The following is a 12,977-nucleotide window of genomic DNA, read 5'->3' on the forward strand; positions in this document are numbered from 1 at the left end:
TTCTAAAGAATGTGGTCCAAAGAATATTTCCAGAGAAATAGCTATTGAAAGAATTCTGGGCTTAAAAGTAGGATCCTAGGGGAAGTTTTGGCTCTATCATTTATTAGCTGGGTGATACAAGATGAGTCACTTGACTTCTCTGAATCTGAGTTTTCTCAGTCATAAACTAGGTCAAGAATGCCTTTCTCAAAGGAATGCTTTAAGGATCAAACAAGATAATGTTTGTGAAGATGGTTTATATGCTATCAAGTACTAAACAAATATATTTGCAAATAGGTAAGATCATAACTGGACAAACAACTCGGTCTGGTCTTCGGCATTCATCCATCCAACTAAATGCTCGCCATGGGCCAAGCTCCATGGTGAGTCCTGAGAACATTAAGACCCTGAAGAACTCTGCCTTCACCGAGGTCCTAATCTAGCTGGGCTCTGAAGAACTCTGCCTTCACCAAGGTCCTATTCTAGCTGGGCGGTGTATGTAATGTTTTTACAGAGGTGATGATAGTTAAACGTGTAAATTTAAAAACAACTTCGGGCTTTAATTATTATGTAAACTGAAACCTCGTTTAAGGATTTAAGTCAGTCTTAGGGCAGTCAAATTCATAGACACAAGAAAATAGTAGAAGGGCAGTTGCCAGGGGGTAGGGGTGAGGGAGGAAGAATGGGAGTTAGTGTTTAATGGGTCCAGGGTTTCAGCTTGGGAAGATAAAAAAAAGAGTTCTGGAACACGCTTCCCTGGTGGTTCTGTGGTAAAGAATCTGCCTGCTAGTGCAGGAGACGTGGGTTCGATTCCTGGTCCAGGAGGACCCATGTGCCTCGGGGCAGTTGAGCGTCTGTGCACAACTCCTGAGCCAGCCCGTACCCTAACGCCCTTGATCCACAAGCGAAGCCAACGCAACGAGAGCGCAGAACTTGCTCTCATCAACTAGAACAAAGCCTGAGCACAATGAAGAACCAGCATGACTAAGAAAAGAAATTAGTATTTTTAAAAAATAAGAAAAAAAAAAGAGTTCTTGAATGGATCATGTTGATGGTTGCACGACAATGTGAATGGATGCACTTAATGAAGGGATAATTAGGAAATTTGTGATGGACATGTACACTCTGCCATATTTAAAATGGATAACCAACAAGGACCTACTCTGTAGCACAAGGAACTCTGTTCAATGTTATTTGGAAGCCTGGGTAGGAGGGGCGTTGGGGGAGAATGGATACATGTATAAGTTTGGCTGAGTCCCTTTGCTGTTCGCCTGAAACTTACATGACATTTTTAATTGGCTGTATCCCAGTACAAAACTAAAAGTTCAAAAATAAATAAATAAGTAAAAATACATTAGAACTTCTAAAATATTTAAAAAATGGTATCGATAGTAAAGTTTATGTTATGCATAATTCACTACAATTAATGATTAGTAATGATTAAATAATGATTAGTAATTTAAATAATAACTTAAAGCTAATCTGAACCAATCTTTTTTTTTTCTTTATATCTTTTTTTTTTCATTTATTTTTATTAGTTGGAGGCTAATTACTTTACAATACTGTAGCGGTTTTTGTCATACATTGACGTGAATCAGCCATGGATTTACATGTATTCCCCATCCCGATCCCCCCTCCCACCTCCCTCTCCACCCGATTCCTCTGGGTCTTCCCAGTGCACCAGGCCTAAGCACTTGTCTCATGCATCAGCCTGGGCTGGTGATCTGTTTCACCCTAGATAATATACATGTTTCAATGCTGTTCTCTCGAAACATCCCACCCTTACCTTCTCCCATAGAGTCCAAAAGTCTGTTCTGTACATCTGTGTCTCTTTTTCTGTTTTGCATATAGGGTTATCGTTACCATCTTTCTAAATTCCATATGTATGTGTTAGTATACTGTATTGGTCTTTATCTTTCTGGCTTACTTCACTCTGTATAATGGGCTCCAGTTTCATCCATCTCATTAGAACTGATTCATTTGAATGGCTGAGTAATATTCCATGGTGTATATGTACCACAGCTTCCTTATCCATTCATCTGCTGATGGGCATCTAGGTTGCTTCCATGTCCTGGCTATTATAAATAGTGCAAATCAGTACTCACGAAGGTGCAATGTCCAGATGGTTGATGCTAAATCCAGAAGAGCAAAAGCCTCCCAGTGTTGTTGATATGGTTAAGAATGCAACAGCCAAGGAATAATCGCAACCTATAAATCCTGCGGCAACCAGGAATACCGCAGGTCCAATCATCCCTGGAGTTAAAACATTATAGAAAGAAAAAAAGAAGAAGCCCCAGCATTAGTATTTGCTTGCTCTTTAATATAGTATAAATCTGAGATTTGATATTACTGCCACCTACTGTAGAAACATTGTACTGCCTGGAAGACTCAGCTTCAATTATAGTTTCACAAATAAAGGAGATCAGTCCTGAATATTCATTGGAAGGACTGATGCTGAAGCTGAAACTCCAATACTTTGGCCACCTGATGCGAAGAACCGACTCATTTGAAAAGACCCTGATGCTGGGAACGATTGAAGGCGGGAGGAGAAGGGGACAACAGAGGATGAGATGGTTGGATGGCATCACCGACTCAATGGACATGAGTTAGGGCAAGCTCCGGGAGTTGGTGATGGACAGGGAGGCCTGGCATGCTGCAGTCCATGGGGTTGCAAAGAGTCAGACACGGCTGACTGAGCGACTGAACTGAACTAAAAAGTGCTGGAAAATATATAGGATTAATGCAACTATTATAAAAGTTAAAAAATCTCTTTATGCAATGTTATTAAATTTACATGTGACCAGGACTCAGCTAAAGTTCTATAATATTTGAGAAAAGAGCAAGAGAATGACTAAAACATATGGCTCCAGAGAGAGGCAACAGTTGATTCAGAATATGATTCAAAATTCAGATAACAAAAGAAGGCAAACTAAACAATAAACTCTGTTAGATAAGGTTAGGAAAACATTCCATCTAGGTTTTGACAACTCAAAGTGGTACGTGGAGATTATTACAGACAGTTAAGCGTAACATAAAAGTAATACAGGAAGGGACGTAATGAGCAGCTGCTGTGTTTCCTGAGCCTATAGCAGGGCCATCAGCAACTCTCTGTGATGATGGAAATGTTGTATTTGCTGATACTGCAACCAAGGAACTTATTAGTTGTTTTATATCGTTTTAAAATTCACTTTTCTGAAATCAGAGTCTGAAACATATGACTATTTAAGGTTCCTTTGAGTTCTTTGATTTATGGGTCCTCATTTGCTATAATGATGCTAATATATATTTTTGATTGAAATTTAAAATAGAAAAGGGATGGCGACTTTCTTATTTTCATTGCAAACTTAGAGTTGAAAACAAAATGATTTATAAAAATTCTGGGGAAGATACTCAGCAAAGCAAGCCGTTTTTTTTAATAGTTATAAGAGTATGGTAGAGATAACAGGATATTATAAATCTTAATCCTCAAAATGCGTCATTCAAAAAGAACCATCTTATACAGACTTGTGCTACATGCATTAAAATATATTGTTTTGATATGTGAACAAATAACTAATATTATCACTTTTACTTTGCCTTTCAACATAAACACAGTAAATAATTGTAAACCAAAACAACATGATTCATTTTTACCTACCTATAAGGCTAAAAACTCTTCGAACCCATAGAGTTGAAAAATTCCATCTTGCCCTTAAATTGTCAGCAGCTTGACCAGATAGGATCATACATAACCAACAGCCTAAATAAGGGACTGCAGATAAAAACCCATTCTGGAAGGAATAAGAAGATCCAGGATTAATTATGGAGGGAAGAAGAACCAAAATAACACATACACACACACATACACACATACCCCTACCACCACATGAAAGCAAATACATAGCAGTATTCTGCTAATTTTTATATAATATAGTAAATAAGTTTGTTTTTTAGGATTATGGCATTCAGCTCAATGCAGGCCCAGAGAGCCTGTCTCACAGGGAACCAGAGTCTAGAACTAGACTCCCCATAGTCTAGTCTGCTTAGGGTGATCTTGAATGCTATTTTGGGATTTGGGCTCTAGCTTCAGTGAGAGAGGATGTCTTCCTATTAGCCTAGGGCTTTCTCCCGTGGTACAGTTTTAATTTATTTATTTTGAAAACATTTTTTAATTATAAAATAAAATTCAGAGAAAATCACATAAGTCAAATGTACAGCTTAATGAATTATTTTAAAGTGAGCGCCATCCAGATGCTGTTAGAAACTGCTCTCTTCGGGCTTCTTGCTTGAGGATGCCCAGACCTACTCCAACTGCATCAGTGCCGGGCACTGATGAAGGTGAAGTGACAGAAGAGGAGCCCCGGGCTGCTGGTGCCCCCCGACCCCGTGCAGGGCGACGGGGATGCATGGAAGAAGTAGGTGAGGAGTTTCTCATCAGACTTGGTCCCCTCGGTATCGGGTCTCCGTGGCTCCCCTGGCAGGGGCCCCAGTGGCCCTGACCCACCAGCTCCCTCTGCTGATGTCCAATGGTTTGATTTCTGTCCTTCTGTCTAAGGCAGGCAACAAGGGCCTCAAGCTCTGTCCCTTTCCCCGTCTGACATGCAGTTTGAATGTTGGGGTTTTTTGTTTATTTTGTTCTGAAATTAAAGTACGCAACATAAAGAAGATGCAGTTTTAAAAAAACAGTGCCTGGAGCACTCGCACATGCTTTGAGCAGAGGACAAAGGTGGTGGGTGCTAGAGAGAGCTCTATTTTTTCCCCTCTTCCTTTACAACACTTCCTAAACAAAACGAAAAAACCATGAGACATGAAACAGAATGTCTCATGGAAATGTGTTATTCGTTTTGATGTGACTGCTTTTCAGGAAATCACCCATTCTGTAAAATGAAGAAAGCATACTCAAAAAAAAATATTTCTTTCTTCTGTTCATTTTTCCTTTAAGCACAACCTGAGGTGCCAAGCCTCAATGATCCAATTCTGATAAAAACAAAGGTTTTTCAGAAACAGACACAGACTTAGAGAATGAACTTATGGTTGCTGGGGGAGGGGAAGGTGGGTTAAGGGACAGTTAGGGAGTTTGGGATGGCCGTGTACACGCTGCTGTAGTTAAAATGGATAACCAACAAGGACCGCACAGGGAACTCTGCTCAACGTTATGTGGCAGTCTGGATAGAAGGGAAGTTTGCGGGAGAGTAGATACATGTATGTTTGGCTGAATTCCTTCGCTGTTCACCTACAACTATCACAAGATTGTCTGTTAACTGGTTATACCCCAATACAAAGTAAAAAGTTAAAAAAAGAAAAGTTTTTAGTCTGAGAGAGATGGGTACACCTGTTAGAGATTTACAAACACCAAAAAGGTAGAAAGATATTTTATCACTGATATTAAAATCTGGTAATAATAATTGTTTTTCCAGGAAAAACAATTATTCTTCTTCTTATATTTTGATTTGTTCTGTAGTTGGTTCCGGATTTTTGTTTCTTTTTTCTCTGTTGCTGCAGTTGTTGATTTTATTATTACTATTAACTCTCTTTAAGCTTTTGAGAAATATTTTTTATTTTTTTAAAAAATTAATTTATTTTAACTGGAGGATAATTACAATAGTGTGATGGTTCAACATGAATCGGCCATAGGTATATATGTCCACCCCATCCTGGTAATAATTTTATCTAATAAGTAAAGTCTATTTGTCTAATAAATAAATCCCATCTATCGAATAAATACATTCTATCTAATAAATCTGGTAATAATTCTATCTAAGCATTATTAATGGAATAGATCAGCAAAATTTGTTAATATTTTAAATTTAAGTGTGCTTAAGAAAAGACTGAAATTTTTCCACAGTCTGTGATCTATTTTCAGATGTTGCATGCTTCCAGTTCCACTTCCACGGCTGAATATTTTTGCTTTTTTCTGGTATTGAGTAATTTCCTCTTTAAATTTCTTCCACTTAGAATTCTGCATAGTGGGGGACTTCCTTGGTGGTCCAGTGGCTAAGACTCCAGCTCCCAATGCAAGGGGCCCAGGGTTCAATCACTGGTCAGGGAACTAGATCCCACATGCCACAACTAACAGTTCACATGCTGCAACTAAGACCCAGTTCAGCCAAATAAATTAATTAATTAATTAAATAAGAGATACTAAAAACAAAAAGAATTCTGCAGAGTGGGACCACATCTATTGTTGTTTGTGGCAGAACCTTACACATGAATAACTGTAGCAAATAGAAAAGAGAATTTTCTGATCTTGGCCTTGTCCTCTGCTGGGCTAAGACCAACAATCACTAGTTACTGAATTTTTCCACTTAAAATTCCAGTGGTAAAAACTCCCCGGACAACCTAAAACTGCTAAAATCTTCAACATTTATACCACATATATACGTCCGTGGCTATCTTCCATAGTTATTAAGCATTCTGTTCAAGGATATAGTTCCTTGTATTCACTTATTTTAAAAATTGATTCCAAAATGGCAATATTCAAAATAGGCTAACAGATACAGCTTCAGCCTCACTGAGTTGTGAAAAATAGGGACATTAGGAAAAAATGAGGAAAAAGTACAAGTGATTATAACTAACAAAACTAAACTTATATAATAAAGCAAATGATCAGATCTTTAAATTTTTTAATTAATGAGATTATAATTTTAAATACAATGTATCTCAAATCAAGCTTTATTTTGAACAAAGTCTGTTTCATGAATGTAGTATGCTGATTTTTCAAGGAAAAAGCCATTAAAAAAGAGGTTCTATATAACAAGAGAATTATTTTCAAACTCTATTCACATTTATTTTAATTTTGATTCAAAAAGAAAATGCCTTTTTTTTTGTTGTTTTGGTATGAAAATGTCAAGAAAAAAGATTCTATTTTTTTTTAAGATTCTAAAGTCTCTCAGTACAGAACTAAAAAAATATTAATGAAAAGTAAATGAAGGCAATTGAGTACATATACTAATTACCAGTCAACTATTGATACTGCATTCTTTTTATAGTTCTCCTGGGAAAATTTCAAAAAAGAAGCATCAAGTGGATTGATCCTTAAATTTGCATGCAATTTGTCACTACGGTAGGAGACTACAGTCAAGCTCTGTTAACAGAGAGCTTAGGAAAAATGAGGTTGCTTGCAACAAATCCATCCCAAGCTATGGGTAAAGCCTCAGTTCAGTTGAATGCAATTGGTGGATATATTTCAGTATAATGGATTTTGTTTTTCAAAAGTAGCTGGAAGAGTTCTTCACAGCTTAGCTGTCTAGGTGAAGTTTAAGGTTTGGTCCACGTGGCCAACATCTTCAGTGTGCTTTGGAAGCGAGGTGACTGAAAGGTTCACTTTAACAGTGTTGATAGCGTTAGGTCCATGTAACCACTGCAGCTTTGCCGTCAACCTTACTGTCTTTACATTCACCACCCACCACCCAGGCTGCTGCTTTTTCTTCCAGGGCTTCCCCTCTGGCTCAGTAACAGTTCTTGGGGGAATGGGGGAATATACCATATTTTATTTATCTGTTCATCAGCTTATACCATTTGGGTTGTTTCTACCTCTTGGTTATTATGAATAATGATGCTATAAGCTTTTGTGTACATGTACATGTTTTTGCGTGCACATATGTTTTCAGTTCTCTTGGGTATAGACTCAGGAATGGAATTAGTGGGTCATAATAACTTTACGTTTAACTTTCAGATGAACTGCCAAACTGTTTTCCATGGCAGCTACACTTCACATCCTACCAGCAATGTATGAGGGATCTCTTTCCTCTGCATCCTCACCAACACTTGTTATTTTCTTGTTTTATTTTATTTTTTTTTATTCTAATAGGCATGAAGTGGTGTCTCATTATGGTTTTGAGTTCCACTTCTGTATTGAGTAATAGTGTTCAGCATCTTTACATGGGCTTATTGGTCATTTGCATATTTTCTTTGTAGAAATGTCTATTTAAATCCTTTGCCCATTTAAAAAATTGGATTACTTATCTTTTTATTATTGAGTTGTACAAATTTTTTACATATTTGGAATACTTAATCCTTATCAAGTATATGATTTGCAAATATTTTCTCCCATTCAGTGGGCTTTCATTTTTGATAATATCCTTTGAGGCACAAAAGCTTTCAATTCTGATGAAGCCCAACTTACCAGTTTTTTCTTTTGGTCATGTGTGCTTTTGGGGTCATATGTGAGAAGCTGTTGTCCAGTGCCAGGTCACAAAGATGTACACTTCTAAGAGTTTTATCATTTTATCTCCCAACATTTATGCCTTTGATTCATTCTTCATATGAAGACAAAAAACACTACCAAGTTTTCTTACAAACTATGCCTCTTTCTATTTATGTTTTTCTTCAATTTCTTTAGAGACAAAATCCATCAACATAGAGATAATAGGAATTGTCTCCATTTGATGAGATCAGAAGGAACTGACAGTTTTCGGGAGGTCTGACTTAGACAGCTTTACAACTATAGCTCTGCCAATGCCTGGAGAGCACTACAGAGCACCCTCTGTACAATAATCTTGTGTCTTCCCACACCCCAGTCGGCTGCCAGCAGAGTCCTGCCACCATCCCTTTTAGAAGCGAATACTCTATCACCTGCAGGGCTACCCTGGCGACTCAGACGGCAAAGAATCTGCCTGCAATGCAGGAGACCAGGGTTTGATCCCTGGGTCAGGAAGATCCCCTGGAGAAGGGAATGGCTACCCACTCCAGTATTCTTACCTGGAAATTCCATGGACAGAGGAGCCTGGTGGGCTACAGTCCATGGGGTCATAAAGAGTCAGACATGACTGAGTGACTAACATACACACACACGCACACACACACAGTACCACCTGTATTTGTCACCTGAGATCCTGGCATGTTACTGGGCACTAGTAAGACCTTCACAGTTAAAGGGGATACTAGCCAAGACACGCTGAATCAAGAGTTAACACACATAGAGGAAAGGAAGAAGCAAAGCTAAAAAGAGAAGTCTCTAGAATTTAGTATACCAGAGTAAAACGGAAGATGCAAAATAACTGAGTTTCACATAGACAGGAACAAATTCTGTATATTCTCTATAAGAAGTAGATGCTTATTTTTTTCTTACCTCTTGAATATTGAACCTTAGGACTTCCTTCATGTAAGTAGGCAATAAGGTCAATAAAGTATAAAAAGTCCAGTTGTAAGAAAAATGTGCAACTACAATAGCCCAAAGTGGCAGTGATTTCAGCATGGGTATCCATGGCACTGACTTCTGTGAAGAGAGCTAGAAAACAAACAAACACCAGGTGTAATTGGGATAAGCTACAGCTACGTTTGGGCTTCCCTGGTAGCTCAGCTGGTAAAGAATCTGCCTGCAATGCAAGAGACCCCGGTTTGATCCTTAGGTTGGGAAGATCCCCCAGAGAAGGGATAGGTTATCACTCCAGTATTCTTGGGCTTCCCTGGTGGATCAGATGGTAAAGAATCTGCATGCAGTGCAGGAGATCTGGGTTTGATCCCTGGGTCAGGAAGATCCCTTGGAGAAGGGCATGGCAATCCACTCCAGTACTCTTGCCTGGAGAATCCCCATAGGCAGAGGAGCCTGGCGGGCTACAGTCCATGGGGTCTAAGTACAGCACAGCACAGCTATGTTTAAATCTGAATCTCATCAGCTAAAGTTTCATCTAGAATACACTGTCAATCTTGGCTAGTAAATCTTAGATTTCTGAAACAACTCTTTAAAAATATTAAATAGCAATAGAAACTCCATGATTCAGATTAGAAGAAAAAAACAGAAATGTAGTCTTAGAGCTCAAAGGTCAAACTAAAAATGCCTTATAAGTGTCAGAAGTCCCCTGAAGTATTAATTTCTCCACCTTAAAAATAGAGGACAGTTTAATAATAATCTAATTCAGAGGCTGACATAAGGGCCAAGATAAGAGACTGGAAGTCCTATTAGAATTCATATTTAATTCTCCAATCTTTATTCAATTATAGTGATTTATAAGAACTGCACAATAAAAGGTTTTTTATGTAGCCATCTGGAGTAACGGTCTTCAAAGCAGGGTATAAACATCCCAGGGGTAGCAAGATGATCTTCCACAGCGTGGAAAGGCATACTAGACCTATCCATACTCACTATACTCATTTTAAAACAAGAAATTAAGCTCTATTCATATTTAGCGAATAGGGTGGCTGTGGAATATGTCAGATAATCACATATTGTCTGATTTCCCCAATCAAAAGGGGTTCAACGGTGTCCTTACTTATTGGTCTGCCCTCGGTGTAGTATCACAGCACACTTTAGTTTATACCTGCCTCTCAAAATGGATTTATGGGTTTCATTAGCCAGTTTTAATGAAAACAGATCTACAGAATTAACAAGGGCTTCCCTGGTGGTTTAGTGGTTAAGCAGCTGCCTGCCAATCCAGGGACCTGGGTTTGATCGCTGGTCAGGGAAGATTCTGCAGGCTGCAGGGCGGCTAAGCCCACTTGCCACAACTACTGAGCCCACACACCTAGAGCTTGTGCTCTGCAACAAGAGAAGCCACCGCAATGAGAAGCCTGTGCACCACACCTAGAGAGCAGCCCCTGCTGGCCCAACTGGAGAAAGTCCACACGCACCAAGGAAGACCCAGCGCAGACAAAAAAAAAGTCTTCAAAAGATTCATCTGAGAAGGTAAACAGAAGTCTAATGACGTAAGCACGAGTGAATGCTAAGAAAATAGTAGAGTTCACACTTTTCTTCATGAGCCCTTTGTCAGCTACCACACCAAACAAAATAATGGCAGGCTCATCAATACTCCGTATTCAAACACACTATTCCCAATTAAACAATGTATTATTATTAATTTTTAAGTGACAAAAAGCTTTTTCTATTAAAATTTTAATTTATGTATATATTGTTTATTTCATCTTACCCATCCTTTAAAGAGTCTGTCTTTATGTAAATTTTATAATGTATGAAAGTACAGAAGTGCATGTACATAACCATAAAAATATGCATATGTTCAGATTGTTGTCCCCCACACTGTATTTTTTTAAAATGTATTTATTTACTTGGCTGTACCAGGTCTTGGTTGTGGCACTTGGGATCTTCGGTTGTGGCAATGTGGCATCCAGCTCCCTGAGCAGGGATCGAACCTGGGCCTCCTGCATTGGGAGTACAGAGTCTTAGCCACTGGACCACCAGGTAAGTCCCCCCGCTTTACTGACGCATGATTAAGTAAAGCCTGGAGACCACTGGCCTGAGAAATCAGTGCCTTATGTTTCCTGTATACTGAGACTCTGCTCTGTCTTCTTCAAAAGCTGGAGCAATCTATGTTTCCGCCCCTAGGGTGCGCTATTATTTCAAAAAGGGGAAGAACCAGTATTAACCTTAGGGCCTTTTTTTCCAGGGACTTTTGATCTGATTTGGTAGATATGCTCTTTTGATTCCCCCCAGGTATCAAAGATGTAGGGGACGTGTGGGAACAGAAAGAGAGGAGACAATTATTCTTATATAGCAGTGGTTCTTGATTCCAGCTACACTTCAGAATCACCTTTGGCACTTCAAAATTACAGTTGGCTGTGTTCTACCCCAGACTTGCTGATTCAAAACCAAAGTCAAACTTCTGAGTGGAGGGCCAACGTGTTTATTTTAAAAGGCTTCCCTGGTGATTCTACACTGCAGTGGTTCTCAAACTTTGCTGCACATTGGAATCACCAGGAGAGCTAAAAATCCCCAGAGCCAAAATCACAACTGAGACCAATTAAATCAGGTTGGGAGGTGGGTGGGAGATGGGTAGGAGGTAGGTGGCCATATTTTTGAAACATCCATGGATGATTTCAAAGTGTAGCACACTTTGGGATCCACTGTTGTAATAACGGGGGCTTCCCCGGGTGGCGCTAGAGGTAAAGAATCTACCTGCCAATGTAGGAGATTCAAGAGACTCCGGTTCTATTACTGGGTTAAGAAGATCCCCTGAAGAAGGAAATGGCAAGCTATTCAGCATTCTTGCCTGGGGAATCCCATGGACAGAGGAGCCTGGCGGGCTACAGTCCACAGGGTTGCAAAGAGTTGGAAACGATTGAGCATAACACAGCAGAAGTTGTAGTAAAGAATTCTGCAACCTCCCCCCTGCTGCACTGAGCTCTATCACCCCTTGCTTGAAAATCTTAGGACAAAGAGGAAGGAAAAAACCAGTCTAGAGAATTTAGCATTTAAAGGAACTTGGAATATAGTTCTTTTTACATGGCTTTGAAACTCACAAAAGAAATGAAATCATACTCCTGTGTTGAAAAATATGAGCCTAAATGTATCTGATCTAAATAACTTAAATATATCTGATGTAAAATATGTAATAATTTTAAGACATGCTTACGATTATGTATTTACACTTACTGACGGTGATGCTTTAGAAGAATATAGGGCTCTGATAATAGCTTCTGTAGCTTTTCACCAGTATTTAGGCATAATCTTGCTTATATGAATATAAATGAAGGAAAATTGAAGCAAACTGAGCCATACCAGAATATTTTCAGTCTAACAATTGAATTTTCTATAATCTGATTTTTTTGGAGAATCACTCAACCATGACCAGCTATACGTGGACAGTGATGTCATCAAGATGGCCAAATAATATGCCCCTTATTGGTATCCACTGTTCCCCACCCCCAACAACAATCTGGCATCCACCCACAGACAAAGTGCTTTTCCAGGGGCAGTGGGATCTACGAACATATGCCGAGGGACGCAGTAAGGGTTTTGCATGCCTGTGCATTGGGTAAAAGACAAAAGGATCTTGGTCCCAGCTGTGAACCCTGAAGTAACTTGTCAACCAGCTTCAGCCTTTCTTGGTCGTGGTCTGGGAACCCTTGGAAAATACTGACTTAGACAGTTAGCTTTAGACAAGGAAATCCTGGTATTTGTGACAACGCATGTGGACCCTGAGGGCATTATGCTAAGTGAAATAAGTTATACAGAGAAAGACAAATACTGTATAGCTTACATGTGGAATAGAGACCAAGCCCTGACACAAGGGAAGCCACCACAACGAGAAGCCTGTACACGGCAACGAAGAGTAGCCCCCGTT

At 39.2% G+C, this 12,977-nt stretch overlaps 1 protein-coding gene across 6 annotated transcripts in view; it reads right to left on the minus strand.

Moving 5' to 3' along the window:
* Positions 1 to 12,977, minus strand: part of SLC17A5 (solute carrier family 17 member 5) — a 72,525-nt gene that overhangs the window by 21,705 nt on the left and 37,843 nt on the right. For 4 of the 6 annotated variants that reach the window (XM_043439170.1, XM_043439166.1, XM_043439165.1 and 1 more), the window contains 3 exons: positions 9,029 to 9,187; positions 3,617 to 3,749; positions 2,085 to 2,232 (listed from right to left, as the gene is read on the minus strand). In XM_043439170.1, coding sequence (XP_043295105.1) covers positions 2,085 to 2,232; positions 3,617 to 3,749; positions 9,029 to 9,187 — 440 coding nt within the window. The remainder of the gene's footprint in view (positions 1 to 2,084; positions 2,233 to 3,616; positions 3,750 to 9,028; positions 9,188 to 12,977) is intronic. The other 2 variants (XM_043439169.1, XM_043439168.1) reach the window with 1 other exon arrangement.

Source organism: Cervus canadensis, chromosome 20 (genome assembly GCF_019320065.1).
Source record: "Cervus canadensis isolate Bull #8, Minnesota chromosome 20, ASM1932006v1, whole genome shotgun sequence".
NCBI classification, from domain to species: Eukaryota; Metazoa; Chordata; class Mammalia; order Artiodactyla; family Cervidae; genus Cervus; species Cervus canadensis.